Source organism: Sapajus apella, unplaced genomic scaffold (assembly GCF_009761245.1).
Source record: "Sapajus apella isolate SASKATOON/1434 unplaced genomic scaffold, GSC_monkey_1.0 scaffold77, whole genome shotgun sequence".
Taxonomy (NCBI): Eukaryota; Metazoa; Chordata; class Mammalia; order Primates; family Cebidae; genus Sapajus; species Sapajus apella.
The window spans coordinates 8408618-8428098 of record NW_022437017.1 but is presented as its reverse complement, the minus strand read 5'-3'; the positions used below and the strand labels follow the sequence as shown (position 1 = coordinate 8428098).

The window sequence follows — 19481 nt, the reverse complement described above, 5'->3', positions numbered from 1 at the left end:
GTGTGCGGGCGTTCCCCCCCCACCAACCGTGTGCGGGCGTTCCCCCCACCAACCGTGTGCGGGCGTTCCCTTGCCAGCATCTGTTATTTTTTAACTTTCCCGTGATAGCCATTCTGACTGGTGTGAGATGGTGTCTTATTGAGCTTTGTGTTTGCATTTCTCTGATGATCAGTGGTGTTGAGCACTTTTTCACATTTGGACCACAGAGGTCTTACAAAGCCCGGGGGCTCATTGCCTTTCTGTATTGTTCCCTTCCCGACCCCATTATTATTTTTTACTGGAGAGAAGCACCAGTTTCTGCACAGCCTAACTCTGGCCAGTAAGTCGGACTTACCTGAATGTCTTCCAGGGACAAGGCAATGCCCTGAGTGCCAGGTTAAGTGGAAAAGAGTTCAAGCCCCAGGGGACAGGTAGTCCCTTCAGAAATGCCTTACTTGTAATGGTCGGGACACCCCATGCAGGACATTGATTGGGCAGTCAGTCAGCTTAGCAGGGCCCCGGGGTGACCTCCCACTGTGGGCCTCCTGTCCTAGGGTTCTCAGTGTAATCAAATAACTCAGCTGAGTCCTCAGCTTCAGAGGCTCTGCCTGAGGCATCATTTTCAAGCACTTTTGCGTGTCTGTGATGCCACTTCATTCACCTCTGTGGTATGGACGACACCTGGAGGGCCCTCTGTGGAAAGTTCAGGACCTGGGGCTACTTGCTGCTGCCTCAGTATTGTCAGGTATGACTGGAGGCTTAGCAGCCACCTGAATTCAGAGCACTCACAGCTGTGTGGGACATTTCCTTCAGGAAGAGGGGGACGTTTGAGTCACAGTTCTGAAAAGAGCAGCTTGACCTGAGACAGTTCCATCGGAGAGCAAGCCAGTCCTTCATGGTGGGCAACTGTGAGTGACCCAGAGGGACCGGCCAGGACCCATGATGTTTCTCTTAGTCCAGGGCCTTACCCAGGAGCGTTCTAACTCTGCAGTGTTTCCTGAGTTAGAGTCCTGTTCACGGAGCCTAGCCCTGCTCTCGGGCAGCACGGTGAAGGCTGAGTTAGCAGTGGACACAGTGAGGATGAATGCGCAGTGGGCAGTGTCAGGTTTTAGCCTAGAGTCAAGTCAAGGCAGTTGGGATCTGAGTTCAGAATTCTGTACAACACTGAAGGCTTTTCTTCTGCAGCAGTAAAGCCTAGATGTTGCTGGGTTGGACAGCTGTGTTCCAAAATCAAGTTGCAAGCAAGAATTTCCTAAGCCCTTTCGGTCTTGTGAGTCTTAGAGTCCAGCCGGACCCCGTTAAAAATATGCACATCCGGCTTGAGAACTGTCAACTCTTGAAGGTCGTCAGAAATAGGTTTTCATAAGACCACATTAACAAACTAAAAACTGCTGCTTAAAGCTCCAAAAGTGCACCCTCCCTTAGGGATTGCCTTTCTTTCCATTTGTTTCCCTTTTCCCTGAAACTTCAATGGGAAAAATGATAGTAAAAATCAGTTGTGGAAACCAATCTGTACACCATGGGCAAAAAGCAAGGAAGCTGCGTCTCGCTATCACTTACAACTGATTGAGATGATCCCTGTAGTGTTTTGAAAATCACAGAGATTGCCGTTTTCTTTCATTTCTATCATACAGGCAGAAGCCGTCGTATTCCTTGTCTCTTAGAGCTTCCGGTAGCCCCAGGTGTTCCTTTGCTCGTGGCCCCATAATTCCAGTCTCTACCCGCATCTTCACATGGCCGCCTTCCCTGTGTGCTTCTGTCTTCACATGACATTTTCCTCGTGTAAAGACACGAGTCATATTGGAGTAGGGCCCATTGGATTAGAGCATGTCATTTTCATTGATGACATCTGCAAAGACCCTATTTACAAATCAGGTGATAGTCACCGGTATCAGGAATTAGGACATGGACACGTCCTTCAGCATTTACAGTCATTTCAGCATTTACAGGGATGGCATTATGCTACCAGGGAAGACCATGGCTGCTCAGGAGGTGAAGCAGCAGGAGGCAGGGAACACTCCGGCCTTTTTTTTCTAACCAGCGGCAGGTTTTAAAAAAGCCTGGCGACACCTTGCTTCCCTAGGGTTTACCTAAAAATTTTCTCCAGCCTTGGGAATCGGTTTAACTTTTCTTCCCTTCCAATGCAACACAGACTTTCACCAATTTCCTCGCCCAAAGCTTAGCTTTCAGAACACGGACGCCCTTTCTCCTACCTGGAGGAGCGAACAAAAACCAAAGGCTGCTGTCTGTTTTCAGGTCTCACGGCCTGCATGGCCAAAAGCAGCCAGGACATCCCGCGAGCCCACCCTGCTGCAGCTGGACCTATCCGTTCTCGCTCTGTCATCTGCTGACTCTCACAGCAGACAGCTCAGCCACTGTTCCATACCATGAATAGACTCCACAGCCACCCAGGCACCAGCGGCTTACCATCCCCTACCCCTCCCTCCTTCCTTTTCCCAAACAGTGCTTTTGCCGTATTTCAGTGAGTCGGGGTCATCCTAGCAATCCCACCTCTTGTGCCAGCTGTGTCAGTGACCCCAAGACCACTCCTGCATCCTACTAGTAGGAGTCACAGGGCGCGACATACAGTCATCCTCGTGAGTGTGCTTTGATATGACAGAAGGACACGCGGCAGGATCAGCAGTGGGAAGGGACGTGGGGAGAAGTGTAAACGAAACCCGATCAAGCTTTAAGGAGTGTTTTCCCAGTGGGGTCATGCAGAGTGCATCTGATTCCCCCAGCAGTGAGTTGTGACAACATGTGAAATGGACACCGAAGAAGCTCCTTGGAGACTCAGTGCCCAGGAATTTTTTTTTTTTAATGAAGTCTGTGTCACCCAGGCTGGAGTGCAATGGCGCAATCTTGGCTCACTGCAACTTCCACCTCCTGGGTTCAAGCTAGTCTCCTGCCTCAGCCTCCTGAGTAGCTGGGATTACAGGCCTGCACCACCACACCCGGCTAATATTTGTATTTTTAGTAGAGCTAGGGTTACACCTGTTGGCCAGGCTGGTCTCAAACTCCTGACCTTAAGTGATCCACCCGCCTCAGCCTCCCAAAGTGCTGGGGTGACAGGAGTGAGCCACTGTGTCTGGCCAGTGCCCAGGCTTTTTGTTGCTGGCTGGTCACATAAGCGTCCTCTGCCTGGCATTTACACAGATCCCGTTTCCAGAAGGAAAGCAGGTGTTGAGCATTAACAGTGGTGTTTGCATCATGAGTAACCTGAAGTAGGGCAGTGTGAACCTTCCCAAAACCCAGGTTCCCAGACACCAGCTAAGGACAGCATTGCCAGAAAGCCTTTCCAAAGATCAAGGCTAAGGCTGGCAATGTTAATGCCTTTGTGCATATGGGAACTTTATTTTTAAAACACTGCAAATATACTGCACTATGAGCTGTTAAAACTGACCCAGGCTGGTCATATTGTTCCCTGTACCAATACTAGGGTGCTGTAGATCCTCTGCTGCTCTGTTGAATGGGCATGTGCTAGCATCAGAATTGCTGCTTGACAGTATTCTGTCTCCTGCTCACAGATGTTAGTGAGTTTATCTTTTTCAGAAAGCAGAGTTTGAAGGAACCGTACATCTCAGTGATTCCTGTGCTCAGGGGTTGAGCTGTCACGCACCTGTGCCCAATATGCAATATGGAAATGAGGAATAGAGAGTGCAGCGTCTAGACGGATATGTGGGGAGTCACTTCCTCCTGGAATTGGAGACATGGAACTTTGCAGGAAGCCGTTATTGAGTCCTTTCTGTCTTTTATAACCATGGCAAATTCATAGTCAAATGGTTTGGACTTCAGTTAACTCCTTTGCAAAGTGGGACTCTTAACCTTATCCTTAAGGTTAGCAAGAATTACTATTATTATTTTTTTTTTTTGAGACTGAGTCCTACTTGATCACCCAGGCTGGAGTGTAATGGCGTGATCTCGGCTCATTGCAACCTACACTTCCCAGGTTCAACCTATTCTTGTGCCTCAGCCTCCTGAGTAGCTGGGACTACAGGCATGCACCACCAATGCCTGGCTGATTTTTTTTTTTTTTTGCATTTTTAGTAGAGGTGGGGTTTTACTATGTTGGCCAGGCTGATCTTGCACTCCTGACCTCAAATGATCTGCCCACCTCAGCCTCCCAAAGTGCTGGGATTACAGGAATGAGCCACCATGCAGGCCCAAGAATCCTTTTTCTTGGCCCTGGTGAAAAGAGTTGTTTTGGCATTGTATACACCTCACTCTGTGTATATTTAGTGAGTGTGCGTGTGTGTATAAGAGAGAAAGAGCACACGCGTGCACCCACACATGTGTGAGACAGACCAATCACTCAGAATTAATTTTGGTGCTTCCGTCACTTAGGCTTGAAGTGTAGGGAATGTGTGGAGTTCTACGTTCTGATGTCTTTTTCTTCTTTCCTAAGGTCTAATTTCTCAATAACTTCTAGTTTCCGAGTTAAAATTAATACATCTCAAAAGAATGTTTTCATTCAGCCAGTTGGACCTTGGGTGCTTTAAGACGCTGTGGCAGGTTGGGCGCGGTGGCTCAAGCCTGTAATCCCAGCACTTTGGGAGGCCGAAGCGGGTGGATCACGAGGTCAAGAGATCGAGACCATCCTGGTCAACATGGTGAAACCCCGTCTCTACTAAAACTACAGAAAATTAGCTGGGCATGGTGGCGCGTGCCTGTAATCCCAGCTACTCAGGAGGCTGAGGCAGGAGAATTGCCTGAACCCAGGAGGCGGAGGTTGCGGTGAGCCGAGATCGCGCCATTGCACTCCAGCCTGGGTAACAAGAGCGAAACTCTGTCTCAAAAAAAAAAAAAAAAAAAAAAAAAAAAAAAAGACGCTGTGGCTACCTGACCCTCGTTGCGGCGTGGGTCCTCTCAGGCCCCTTGGCCTGATGTTTGGTGAAGGAGGCAGAGGGAATGTTCCCAGTCCTTCAGTGCTTTTTGGTTTTGCTTTGTTTTGTTTGAGATGGAGTCTCACTCTTGTCCCCTAGGCTGGAATGCAGTGGCTTGATCTCGGCTCGCTGCAACCTGCGCCTCCCAGGTTCAAGCGATTCTCCTGCCTCACCCATCCTGAGTAGGTGGGACTACAGGTGCCGGCCACCATGCCCGGCTAATTTTTGTACTTTTAATAGAAACAGGGTTTCACCATGTTGGCCAGGCTGGTCTGGAACTGGTGACCTCAGGTGATCAGCCCACCTCGGCCTCCCAAAGTGCTGGGATGACAGGCGTGAGCCACCGTGCCCAGCCAGTGTTTTTATCCCTTAAAACTTCATTCAGTTTTGACCCTGTGTTTTCTGTGTTACCACATGATGTTGTGTGTAGCAGGGAAGGAGATGAAACAGTTTGTGTGGCAAGGGATTGATGGTCTTAAAATGGAAATATTTGTTTCTTTTTTTTTCTTTTTTTTTTTTTTTTGAGACAAGAGCTTCGCTCTTGTTACCCAGGCTGGAGTGCAATGGCGCGATCTCGGCTCACCGCAACCTCCGCCTCCCGGGTTCAGGCAATTCTCCTGCCTCAGCCTCCTGAGTAGCTGGGATTACAGGCACGCGCCACCATGCCCAGCTAATGTTTTGTATTTTTAGTAGAGACGGGGTATCACCATGTTGACCAGGATGGTCTCGATCTCTTGACCTCGTGATCCACCCGCCTCAGCCTCCCAAAGTGCTGGGATTTCAGGCTTGAGCCACTGCGCCCGGCTCTATTAGTTTCATTTTTATAGCATTTGTTTGATAGCTCCAATGTGGTTTGAATCCTTTTGATAGAGAGTAATGTCTTCAATTGGTCACAGTGAAAGTACAGAGATAAATTCAGTGTGTATAAGGAAGTGAGTGTAGACAGGATGGAAAAGGTGTGACAGATGAGTCTCAGGGTAGATGTCAGGGGACCACAGAGTCTTGTTTGAACTACATACGAATTGAGTACCGTGCTCCTGGGCTGTCAGTCTCAACCATCCTCCCGTAAATACGTTGAATGTTTTAGGACTCCGTGGTCTTTGAGGATGTGGCTGTGGACTTCACCCTGGAGGAGTGGGCTTTGCTGGATTCTGCTCAGAGGGACCTCTACAGAGATGTGATGCTGGAAACTTTCCAGAACCTGGCCTCAGTAGGTAAGGATGACGTCATTCCTTCCTTCACTTATTTAGAGCACAAGTATTTCTTATACATCAGACCTGTTCCAAGGCTTGGAACGTGGAAAGGGAATCAATTGGTAAATAAGATAGACGGAATCACTGCTGTCATAGAACTAGAATGTAATAGTTTTTCCATGAGAATGAGAATCTGTGTTTTTTTGGTTTTTTTTGGAAACAAAGTCTCACTCTGTCACCAGGCTGGAGTGCAATGGTGTGATCTCGGCTCACCACAACATTCACCTCCTGGGTTCAAGCCATTCTCCTGCCTCAGCCTCCTGAGTAGCTGGGATTACAGGCGCGCATCACCACACCCAGCTATTTTTTGTATTTTTTTTTTTTTGCTCCCCTCCCTGGGTCCATGTGTTCTCATTGTTCAACACCCGCCTATGAGTAAGAACATGCAGTGTTTGATTTTCTGTTCTGTGTCAGTTTGCTGAGAATGATGTTTCCCAGGTTCATCCATGTCCCTACAAAGGACACAAACTCATAGTTTTTTATGGCTGCATAGTATTCCACGTGTATATGTGCCACATTTTCCCTGTCCAGTCTATCATCAGTGGGCATCTGGGTTGGTTCCAAGTCTTTGCTATTGTAAACAGTGCCGCAGTGAACATTCGTGTGCATGTGTCCTTATAATAGAACGATTTATGATCCTTTGGATATATACCCAGTAATGGGATTGCTGGGTCAAATGGAATTTCTATTTCTAGGTCCTTGAGGAATTACCACACTGTCTTCCACAATGGTTGAACTAACTTACACTCCCACCAGCAGTGTAAAAGGGTTCCTATTTCTCCACATCCTCTCCAGCATCTGTCTCCAGATTTTTTAATGATCGTCATTCTAACTGGTGTGAGATGGTATCTCAATGTAGTTTTGATTTGCATTTCTCTAATGACCAGTGATGACGAGCATTTTTTCATATGTTTGTTGGCCTCATATATGTCTTCTTTTGTAAAGTGTCTGTTCATGTCCTTCACCCACTTTTGAATGGGCTTGTCTTTTTCTTGTAAATCTGTTTTAGTTCTTTGTAGATTCTGGATATTAGCCCTATGTCAGATGGGTAGATTGCAAAAATTTTTTCCCATTCTGTTGGTTGCTGATTCACTCTAATGACTATTTCTTTTGCTATGCAGTGTTTTTTTTTTTTTGTTTTGTTTTTTTTTTTTTTTTTTTTGGCTAGAGACACCATGTTGGCCAGGTTGGTCTCAAATCTCTTGACCTTGTGATCCACCTGCCTTGGCCTCCCAAAGTGCAGGGATTACAGGTGTGAGTCACCACGCCCAATTGAGAATCTGTGTATTAAGCTTTTTCTTTTTATAAAGAAAGCTCCCTTCATGTCATCATTGTGGATGTGGTTTTGATAGGCCTAGTGAAGTTTGTTTTTGCAAGCCAGTGAAAATTTCATTATTTTTTAAAAATAATTTTTCTGTGTTTACCAATATTGTGTTTATTGAGTTGCTTACGATTTTGACCATTTTGTGTTTGACGAAGTCCTGAAATAGCTAAACTCCTCAGCGTCATTTTCACCTAACAAGTGCCTTCTAACATGATTTGTTTAATTTTTGGTTTCAGATGATGAAACTCAGTTTAAGGCCAGTGGGTCAGTTTCTCAGCAGGATATTTATGGGGAAGAAATATCCAAGGAATCTAAAATAGCAGAGTTCACCAGAAATGTTTCCTGGGCCTCTGTTTTGGGAAAAATTTGGGACAATCTTAGCATTGAAGATCAGCACGCAAACCAGGGGAGAAATCTCAGGTGAGTTTCACTCACAAGAGAACACAGTATTTCAGGAGCGCATCTTAGTCTATCATTAAACTTTAAATAAGCAAGAGATAGGGTCTTGCTCTGTTGCCCAGGCTAGAGTCCAGTGGCATGATCTTGGCTCACTACAATCTTCTCCCGGGTTCAAGCAATTCTCTTGCCTCAGCCTCCTGAGTAGCTGGGATTACAGGCCCCCACCAACATGGCAAGCTAATTTTTGTATTTTTAGTAGAGACAGGATTTCACCATCTTGGCCAGGCAGCCCTCGAGATCTTAACCTCGAAGAAACACTGTTTTAGTAATGGCAGTGGTCGGACCATCTTCCAGAGCATTCACTTTATCTCATTTTCAGACAATTCAGATAGGATGAAAGACCTATACTTTCACTGAAAATGGTTAAAATGCAATCCTAATATTTCCTAATGGATACTAACAAATTATCATTAATGAAACCATCAGTAACATGCTTCTCATTTTCAGTAGAAGTCATGTGTTGGAGAGAGTCTGTGAAAGTCATGATCAATGTGGAGAAGCCTTCCGCCAGATTCCAGATCTGCATCCATACAAGAACATTCCTCCTGGAGTGAAACAGTATGAATACAATGCATACGGAAAAGTCTTCATGCGTCGCCACACATCGCTCAGGAGTCCCTTCACGGTTCACACTGGACGCAAACCACATCAGTGCCAGGAATGCGGGCAGGCCTACAGTTGCCATTCACACCTAAGAATGCACGTGAGAACCCACAATGGAGAGAGACCCTATGTGTGTAAATTATGTGGAAAAACCTTCCCTCGTACTTCTTCCCTCAATCGGCATGTACGGATCCACACTGCTGAGAAAACCTATGAATGTAAGCAATGTGGGAAAGCCTTCATTGACCTCTCCAGTCTTACTAGTCATCTCAGAAGTCACACCGGCGAGAAGCCATATAAATGTAAGGAATGCGGGAAAGCTTTCAGTTACTCCTCAACGTTTCGAAGACACACAATAACACACACTGGAGAGAAGCCGTATAAATGTAAGGAATGTGGGGAAGCCTTTAGCTATTCCTCAACCTTTCGAAGACATATGATTTCACACACTGGAGAGAAGCCACATAAATGTAAAGAGTGTGGGGAAGCCTTCAGTTATGCCTCGGCTTTTCGAAGACACATGATAACGCACACTGGACAGAAACCCTACGAATGCAAACAGTGTGGGAAAACTTTCATTTACCTCCAGTCCTTTCGAAGACATGAAAGGATTCACACTGGAGAGAAACCCTACGAATGCAAACAGTGTGGGAAAACCTTTATTTATCCCCAGTCCTTTCGAAGACATGAACGGACTCATGGTGGAGAGAAACCCTATGAATGTGACCAGTGCGGGAAAGCGTTCAGTCATCCCTCATCCTTCCGCGGACACATGAGAGTGCACACGGGAGAGAAACCCTATGAGTGCAAGCAGTGTGGGAAAACTTTTAATTGGCCCATATCTTTACGAAAACATATGAGAACACACAATAGGGAGAAACCCTATGAATGTAAGCAGTGTGGGAAAGCCTTCAGTTTGTCCGCCTGCTTTCGGGAGCATGTGAGAATGCACCCTGAAGACAAATCCTATGAATGCAAGCTATGTGGGAAAGCGTTCTATTGCCACATATCCTTACAAAAACATATGAGAAGGCACACCGCAGAGAAACTCTATGAGTGCAAGCAGTGTGGGAAAGCCTTCAGCTGGCCTGAACTTTTGCAACAACACGTGAGAACACACACTGTAGAGAAGCCGTATGAATGTAAGGAATGTGGGAAGGTCTTCAAATGGCCGTCATCTTTACCAATACATATGAGACTGCACACTGGAGAGAAACCTTACAAATGTAAGCACTGTGGGAAAGCATTTAATTGTTCCTCATCCTTAAGACGACATGTGAGAATACATACTACAGAAAAACACTACAAGTGCAATGTGGGACACCCTCCTGCAAATGAATTCATGTGCAATGCTTCAGAAAAGCCACACCAGGAGAGAGAGCTGATCAAAGTTGTAAATGTGGTACTGCCTTTATGAGTTCCTTATCCTGAAAGTGCACAGTTACGTTTTTCTGTAGTTCGTTTGCAAATAAACATGTAGGAGAAAAGTAATCCTCTAAATATTCTTAGCTATTCTACATGAATTTTAACATGTAGGTTTTTTTTTTCCTTACAATTCAGTAAATAAAACTTTCCTCTTACATTTTTTGGACTCCTGGATGATTTGAAGTATATTGTAATATGCAAGTAGGTTCAGGTTTAATTTCTTAAATTGTAACTGACTTAGTGTAGCAGATACTGGATCTCACTTCCCTATTATATTTCCCACCTTTCTTCCTTGGAGTGTTTGTATTGTTTGGCCAGAGGAGCCTTATTCCATCTTCTTTCTAAGAAGTAGTCGGCAGAATTTTTTAATTATGCCAAGTTGTTTAAAGAGTGTAGTCTCAAATGAATTGTCGTTTTTAATGTTGGCCCCTTACCATTTCTCTCTGCTTGTGATTGTGAATTGGACACTAGGCTTTGACTCCTGATACAACAGAAACAGCTAGAGCTGCAGATAGTTCTGCATTGTTATGTCATTGTGGGTAATGTTAGGAACTGCATTTTCTGGACTGTATTTCCTTTATGATTCCATGTCCAAGTTTACCAATAGCAATAACCTGAATGAAATTTTGAATGAAGAAGTGAAGTCATCACTGAGCTTTTGGGGTCACAGTAAATGGAGGCGGACAGATGCATGGGACTTCGCAAACATCAGCCTTCAGCTTGTTTTCCAGATCCTTGTTCCTGCCAGTCAAGAGTACTTGATTTCCACTTTTTGTCAGAGGCATAGTCTTCTACAGACCTCTGCATGAACTTGGTATCAGGGATATGCCTGTGTGGTCAATCACCTGCAGTCAGGATTTTTCAGAAAATCTACATGACCTCTTGACCATGGATACAGACTGTCTTGTTTGCCCGTCTCGGAGCTGCTGATTCTCCCATTCTGTAGATCTTAACATATTTGCATAGGATCTAATTTATATGGTGAATACCTTGTTCTCTTAATACTTCCAGTGACTCTGTGATCCCAGTTCCACCACAAACGCCACAGTGTTGCAGCCAAAGAAGAAAAACAACACAGGGGACTTTGTACCCTATTGCATTTTTTGTTTTTTTAATTTTGTACAAGGGTGCCAGCCCTGTCCTATGTGAAAGAAAATACCTTCCTCAGATACCAGATTTAGGAAGATTTCTACTACTCAGAACTAAATGCAGTTTCCTGATGTGGGTTAAATTATTAGATTTGACTATGTATCATTAAAATAATGTGGATTTTGTTTCAAGGAAAAGCTTCTTTAGATATTTCTTAGAAATATCCCATTTAGTCAGGCACAGTGGCTCACGCCTGTAATCCCAGCACTTTGGGAGGCTGAAGTGGGCAGATCACTTGAAGTCAGGAGTTCGAGACCAGCGTGGTCAATATGGTGAAACCCCATCTCTACTAAAAATACAAAAATCAGCTAGGCCTGGAGGTGAGTGCCTATAATCCCAGCTACTTGGGATGCTGAGGCAGGAGAATCGCTTGAACCCGGGAGGCAGAGTTTACAGTGAGCCAAGATCACACTGTTGTACTCCAGCCTGGGTGACAGAGAAAGACTCCATTTTGAAAGCAAGAAAAGAAAAAGAAGTATCCTATGTACTGTGCTTTGAAATTAGTGGCCTAGACTCTATAATTTCCCAGGGCTGCCACAACAAAGTACAAAAATTGGGTGACAGAGGAAAACTAACTTTGTTTCTCAGTTCTGGAGCCAGAAATCTAGAAACAAGGCATTGGCAGGACCGTGCTTTTTCTGAAAATGCTAGGGAAGGCTCCGTGTCAGAACTCAGCTAGCTTCGGGTAGTTCCTTAGCTCATGGTAGCACAACTCTAATTTTCACATGGCATTCTCCCTGTATATATATGTCTCCATGCAGCAGTATTTTTTTTTTTTTTTTTTTTTTTTGAGACGGAGTTTCGCTCTTGTTACCCAGGCTGGAGCACAATGGCGCGATCTCGGCTCACCGCAACCTCCGCCTCCTGGGTTCAGGCAATTCTCCTGCCTCAACTTCCTGAATAGCTGAGATTACAGGCACGCGCCACCATGCCCAGCTAATTTTTTGTATTTTTAGTAAAGACGGGGTTTCACCATGTTGACCAGGATGGTCTCGATCTCTTGACCTCGTGATCCACCCGCCTCGGCCTCCCAAAGTGCTGGGATTACAGGCTTGAGCCACCGCGCCCGGCCTGTATTTTTATACGTACACACCACTCATCACCTTAGGCCCCACTCCAGTATGATTTTACCTTAAATTATGTTGGCAGCAACTCTCTTTCCACATACTGAAGTACTAGAGATTAAAATTTCAACATAAAAATTTTGGGGCCCCAATTCAACACATAACACTAAGAAATGTTATTTTTTGTTTACCGAGATAATGGATTTCAAGTCAACTTTGTAATTTTGTTAATTTAAGCATGTTACATTTTGAATCATTATTACCAGGTGTATACAAATACAGGGTCTTCTTTGTCATATAAATGTTATTTTAAATTGCTATATACTTAACACCATTTGCCATTAAAATGATTTTTTTCTTTTTTTGAGACAGAGTCTCATTCTGTTGCCCAGGCTGGAGTGCAGTGGCATGACCTCAGCCCACTGCATCCTTCATCTCCCGGGTTCAAGTGATTCTCCTGCCTCAGCCTCCCCAGTAGCTGGGATTACAGGCATGCACCACCACACCCAGCTAATTTTTGTATTTTTAGTAGAGACAGGGTTTCGCCAAGTTGACCAGGCTGGTCTTCAACTCCTGACCTTAGGTGATCTTCCCACCTTGGCCTCCCAAAGTGCTGGGATTACAGGCGTGAGCCACCGGGCCTGGCCTAAAATGATTTCTTGCTTGTGTTTAATAACAATTAAAAAGCATAAATAATGGTCTTGTCAATGCCCTCTACCCAGAAACCACCAGAATCGCACTGGTAGTCAAAAGAAAATTCGCTGTGTTGAATTGAAATTTGAACACATGGTCAAGAAAGGGCTGTGGGTTATTTCAGTCAGAGGGTGTTTTAAAAGCATTTACTATCAGATTTGGTCTTATGTTCTGTGATTTTGGTTAGTGTTCAAGGGAGCCAGGATTTGGTCCAGATTGGATAATCTCAGGTCATGAATATAATTCTCTGGGAACCCCCAAAGTTCTCATCTACAAAGCAGAAGTTAAGTGGAGCTGAAAACTAATCAGTAAAGCAGCATCAGCCAGTCACATTGGGGAGAAGAAGGGAATGTTTGATCATTTCTGTGGTTTAGAGGTGAGCCCCAGAACCAAAGAAGACATGTTTGACATCCTCAATTGAGAAAATTTTTCACATGTTTTATAGGGCAAAGGAAGCAGAAGCTTCTAGTTTTAATGAGCCAGAAAGTCCCACAATCCTATTTAAGTTTTCCCAGGTATCATTTCAACCTCTGAACTTCCAGAACTGACTAGGGAAGAGGAGACACATGTAACACCTTAGAGTTGTCTTAAAGGGCAGACAATATTCAGTAATCTCCATGACTTTCCATGTTATCCTATGTTTTCATAGCGCTCCGTACATTAATGTGGTTTCACAGTCAGCTGTATCTAACACCCCCTTACCCATCATTCCCTCTTAGCTGAAGAAACTTAAGCACAGGGAACACAGAGTCTTGTACATTCATGTAGCTCAAGATGATGGAATCAAGTTTGAAGGATTAATCTGTGCTTAAGTTGTACTGGTTATTGTCATAACTTAAATTTAGAACACTGGAAAGTAGGTGTAATTACTCAGTTTTACAAACGGTATCAAATTTTACGAAAAGACTCCTAAGGCTCTATGGTATTCCTTTTATAAGACATGGAAAAGGCAAAGATAAACGAACACATCACTGGTTAGAAGTGGGGGATTGGGGCCAGGCGCAGTGGCTCACGCCTGTAATCCCAGCTCTTAGGGATGCAGAGGCGGGAGGATAGCTTGAGCCAGGAGTTTGAGACCTGCCTGGGCAATATAGCGAGACCCCGTTCTCCACAAAAAGGAAAAAGAAGTGGGGGGTTTGAGTACAAAGGGGCGTAAGAGTGTTCTCTCATGATTGTAGTGGTGTAAACAAGCATTTATGAAAACTCATAAGGCTACTCTTAAAATAGCAAATTTTGCTGTATGTAAATTTTAAAGTTAACAAACAATAAAAATGCTTTGAGTATGTTAAGGAACTCAAGACCAGGTGCGGTGGCACATGCCTATCATCCCAGCACTCAGAGAAGCTGAGGCGGGAGGATCGTTTGTGGCGAGGTCGTCGAGGCTGCAGTGAAACTGTGATCGTGCACTGCACTCTACCCTGGGCAACAGAGCAAGACCCTGTCTGGAAAAAAAAAAAGGAATTCAAAACTGTCCTGAAACTTGATATATAAGTCTGCAAGAAGACTTTTCCCTAGCTGGGCGCAGTGACTCGTGCCTGTAATCTCAACATTTTGGGAGACTGAGGCAAGAGGATCACTTGAGGTTAGGAGTTCGAGACCAGTCTGGGCAACATAGCGAGACCTCAATTCTACAAAAAAAAAAAAAAAAAAAAAGTGAGCCAGGCTTGGTGGTGCACGTCTGTGGTTCCAGCTACTTGGCAAGCTGAGGTGGGAGGATCACCTGAGACCTGAAGGGACCATGATTGTGCCACTACACTCCAACTTGGGCAACAGAGCAAGACTGTCTCAAAAAAAAAAAAAAAAAACCTTTTCCCCCACCATCTTGGGACTCTTCTCTGGAGGAAGGCAGGTCTGAGTGACAAGGACTTGTGCCTCGTCAGGCCCTGTTTGAAACAGTCTGAAGTTTTTTTTTTTTTTTTTTTTTTGAGACGGAGTTTCGCTCTTGTTACCCAGGCTGGAGTGCAATGGCGCGATCTCGGCTCACCGCAACCTCCGCCTCCTGGGTTCAGGCAATTCTCCTGCCTCAGCCTCCTGAGTAGCTGGGATTACAGGCACGCGCCACCATGCCCAGCTAATTTTTTTGTAGTTTTAGTAGAGACGGGGTTTCACCGTGTTGACCAGGATGGTCTCGATCTCTTGACCTCGTGATCCACCCGCCTCGGCCTCCCAAAGTGCTGGGATTACAGGCTTGAGCCACCGCGCCCGGCCCCCGTGTCTGAAGTTTTGAAATACACACAAGGGCCATACCTGACTTCATCTCATACACAGAAAAGGGAGGTCTTCCAGAATCTGTCTTTGAGTTTACCAGGTTCTTTCCATCAGATCTTTGGGACTATTGTGGTTCTGAAACATCAAACGGGGACCCTACACCTCTTCCCGGGAATCCCCCTGCCTGGAGGGTATCGTGATTGTGATCTTGTCTTCAGACAAGGGGTATCCGCATCTTGTCTTCTGGCGCCTTTCATGCGGCCATTTCCAACATCAGAGTTCCCACCTCGAACTCAGCCCTGCGTCTCCATGCTGGGAAACGTCTTTATGGATCCCCAAACTCCTCTTGCTGTTGGGAACACGTGGCAGCCCCACGTTACGAGGTGGGGTGGAAGAAGCAGTGGCAGAGCTCTTGCGGTGGAGACACCCGCCCGTCGGCCACAGCAGCCCCTGCTGCTCCATCAATCCATAAGCACAAATCACACGCCCCAGAGTGTCAACATCTCCCGTGACATCACAAAGACGCCCGGCTGAGACCCACCTACAGGCGGGCAAACAGGCACTCCTCCCACTGTCTCACAGTCACGTGACGTGACTGATCTGCGCACTCAGGTTGTGACACCGGGAGGTGCCCATCGCGCCCCAAGCTCCTTACCCGCCTCCTCCCCACACTCCACGGTGGGTCTTACTGAGGCCTCGCCAGAGCGCATGCGCACTTCTCTCAGGCGCAGCCCCCACCGCACAAGGCCTCAGCCCATTGGCCCCTCAGTCTCCAGAAGCCCCGCCCTGCAGGCTACAACACCAGCTGGCGTCTAAAAGAGCTGTGCTTTGGAGCGGCCTGGGAATTTCTGCCTTCGATGCAGTGCGCAGGCGCACTCAGGCAAGCAGGTGGGCGACCGTGTAAGAAGTAGAGACCGCAAACGTGGTACCGGAAGTGGCAGAAGCGCTCCTCGTGGCCTCCTCACTTCCGGCGTGGTGGACCCCGGATGTAGCGTGTACGTGGCGGTGAGACAGCCTGAGCTTCAGATGCCTCCATCCTATAATGGCAGATGTCCTTGAGCGCACACGACAGACCGGAAGGACCCCGATTGTTCAAGGGAACATCCACGGCAAGTAGAAGGTGTGAATATGGTGACGTCAGAGGTGACCGCAAAAAAAAAGGACATGGCAGCTGAGCAAGGAAATGGTACCAGCGATGTCCCAACTCCCTGGGTCTGGTAGTGAGGAGCTGATTCTTAGAACTTTGAGCCGTGTGACGGGCTACAGCATCCTGACTCTTGTCATGTCCGGGACTCGGGCTCCCCGTTCTCAGGTTCTTATGTAGACGGGGCTCAGGAAGGCTCCCGCTGTTGCAGAATATTTAGGAGACTGGAGAGACCCCACTGGGTGAAACAGGAGGATTTTATTTATTATTTTTTTAAGATGGCGTTTCACCATGATGGCCAGGCTGGTCTTGAACTCCTGACCTCAGGTGATCCAACCACCTCGGCCTCCCAAAGTGCCAGGATTACAGGCGTGAGCCACCGCGCCCAGCCTAACTGGAGGATTTTATTAAGATTGCCACCAGCTCAGCGGATTAGTATCCCAAAGCTGAGCAAAGGGGAAAGAAAATGGGGTACTTTTTATGCATCCAAATGGAGGCAGCAGCTAACAGGTTTTACAGAAGCCAGAACACAGACAGTTAATTCATTTGTAACATGCCTTGATGTGCATCACCTACGTGGTGTCCTCGGCGCTGCAGTGAACAGAAGTGACAAAATATCCTTGTTCCCTTGAAGCTAATGTGGTAGGGAACAAAAAACAAAACGAAAAAACGAGGGGTGCAAGTCAAGTACACGTTGTATGGACAGTGGTAATACCTAAGAAGACAAAGATGGGGAAAGGGGTGCAGAGGGTGTGGACTGTGGGTGTCGGTGGGGTAGTCTGTTACTACCTCCAGGGTTCTCCTGAGGGTGCTTGGGTGTGTCCACCTGTTTTTCCTAGCGATAAAGTCTGGGGGATTCTGTGGGGACATATATTGGTGTGTCTGGGCGGTTCTGTGTGTCCTGGTGGTGGTCCCTGTCTTCAGGAAGGAGTGTCTGAATGTCCATGTGTCTCACTGCACGGCTGTGGTGTTTCTGTGTCTGTGTTTTCCAGTCTTTGTGTGATGAAATATAAAGGCTCAGAGTTATTAATGAATTGTACTTAAGCTTTGAGAGGCATATATTTATTGTACTATTAAATTCTTCCAAAATATAGTAAAAAAAAAAAACCAAAAAAGTTTCAAAGTTTATTTGGTAAGTTTGAGTAAATTTTTGGGGGGGTGGTTAGGGTGGGGACAGAGTCTTGCTCTGTTGCTCAGGCTAGAGTGCAGTGGCGTGATCTTGACTCACTGCAACCTCTGCCTCCCAGGTTCAAGCAATTCTCGTGTCTTAGCCTCCCAAGTAGCTATGATTACAGGTGTGTGCCACCATGCCCGGTGAATTTTCTTGTATTTTTAGTGGAGATGGGATTTCACTATGTTGACCAGACTGGTCTTGAACCCCTGATCTCAAATGATCCTCTGCCCACTTTGGCCTCCCAAAGTGCTGGGATTACAGGCGTGAGCCAACATACCTAGCCTCAAATTGATTTTCTAAAGTTTGGCGTTCATTGTTTATTTAAAAAACAGCAATTGGGCAGAGCCCAGAGGCTCACACCTGTAATTCCAGCACTTTACAAGGCCGAGGTAGGCGGATTCCTTGAGCTCAGGAATTCAAGACCAGGTTGGGCAACTTGAAGAAACCCCATCTGTGCAAAACATACGAAAATTAGCCGAGTATGGTGGTGCTCACCTGTAGTCCCAGTTACTCAGGAGGCTGAAGCTGGAGGATCGCCTGGGCCCAGGAGGTCAGGGCTGCAGTAAGCCGTGATCGTGCCACTGCACTTCAGCCTCGGAATAAGAGCAAGACCCCAACTCAAACCCTGTCTCAAACAAACACATAACAGCTATATTTTATTTTAAAATACTTTATAAACCAAATGATTGGAATTATTAACAGGAAGCCTGTTTTCTACATGGTAATCCTTTAAACTAATTTTTATGAAAGTGGCCAGTACTTTTTGTAAATCATAAAACATGAATGTTTTCTTCAATTTGTTTTGTCAGTAAATAATATCAGAGTTTGTACTTCCACTGGCTTTTAAATAGGAAAGTATTTTCAGATATGGGAGCATATAAAATGCATCAGGAGTTTTGACTCAAGTCCCTAGTGATTGATGGAGGCCAGCCAACCCTCTGTTGCACCCCAAAACCTGCCATTAAATTTCAAATAGAGGATCAGAAACTAGCCTTCTAAATTGACATTGGTCCGACTTTCTCCACCAGCTTCTCAGAGTACTCATCTTTCCTGTCCCTTTTAATTCTGTTGAAGCTGTCTGAGTCTTGAGGTGACTCGTTTCAGTACCCCATCTCAGGCCACGCCAACAGCCTCAGTCTTGCTTAACGCTCATCATAGCGTTCTAGTTTCCGAAGCCTCACTGGAAAACTTTCTAGGTGGAGATTTGTTACATAAATGTAATGCCATCATACACGATAAGGAGAAAGGTGTTTTTATTCCCGTGCCCTCAGACCAAACCTCAAGCTTTCTGTTTTCCCTGAGACTCATCCTCTGAAGAGGATGCAACCAGAAGTGATGTTCTAGTGACTTCCAGTGACTGATGTTTCAGTTACTCTCTATTTTTAGGCTGGGTGTGGTGGCTCACGCCTGTAATCCCGGCACCTTGGAGCGCTAAGGCGGGCGGATCACCTGAGGTCAGGAGTTTGAGACCAGCCTGGCCAACAAAGTGAAATCCCGTCTCTACTAAAAATACAAAAATTAGCCAGGTGTGGTGGCAGGAGACTGTAGTCCCAGCTACTCAAGAGGCTTAGAATTAGAATTGCTTGAACCTGGGATGCGGAGGCTGCAGTGAGCCAAGATCATGCCACTGCACTCCAGCCTGGGCGACAGAGTGAGACTCCATCTCAAAAAAATAAAAAGAAGGTCTTGAAAGAGCATTCAGATGCAGTCATCTTGTGGCATGGGAGAGAGCCAGGAAAATGTGTCATTGGCGTTCCATGGCATCTTTTCAAATATTTCAGTAATGTTTTAGACCATTTTAGTCCATTGTCTCATTGGTTATTTGTGAAAGCTTTGTAGTAACCACATGCAGGCGGCAGCCTCTTTAAGGGAACATAACTCTCTGGCTGGCCAAAAATGGTCCCGAACCAAGCGCTCATCAGCGGTCGTGTCTGGGAGTGCTGCCCTCAGGGAAAGTATCTAAAGCATTTGCATTCTGCTGCATGTGGCTGGAGTGTTCTGCACGTTTTCTGATGGCTTCATGATTTATTTGAGTTGACAGGATGACGTGTGCCTGAGGCAGTGCCTGAGATCCTGTGATGGCCCTAAAAGTATGTGCAATTATCAGAAAATGAGCACACTTG

The 19481-nt window shown here is 45.9% G+C and overlaps 1 protein-coding gene across 3 annotated transcripts in view; it reads left to right on the top strand.

Annotated features, from left to right (window-relative positions):
- LOC116532793 (zinc finger protein 555) overlaps positions 1-19481 on the top strand; it is an 86542-nt gene that overhangs the window by 6227 nt on the left and 60834 nt on the right. The window contains exons 2-4 of one of the 3 annotated variants that reach the window (XM_032252322.1): positions 5950-6076; positions 7676-7859; positions 8346-10086. The exons of 1 other annotated variant lie outside the window; for it this stretch is intronic. In XM_032252322.1, the coding sequence (XP_032108213.1) occupies positions 5950-6076; positions 7676-7859; positions 8346-9918 (1884 nt within the window). In that variant the 3' untranslated portion in view covers positions 9919-10086. Of the gene's footprint in view, positions 1-5949; positions 6077-7675; positions 7860-8345; positions 10087-19481 lie in introns of those variants that run through there. One more of the 3 variants, XM_032252323.1, reaches the window with a different exon arrangement.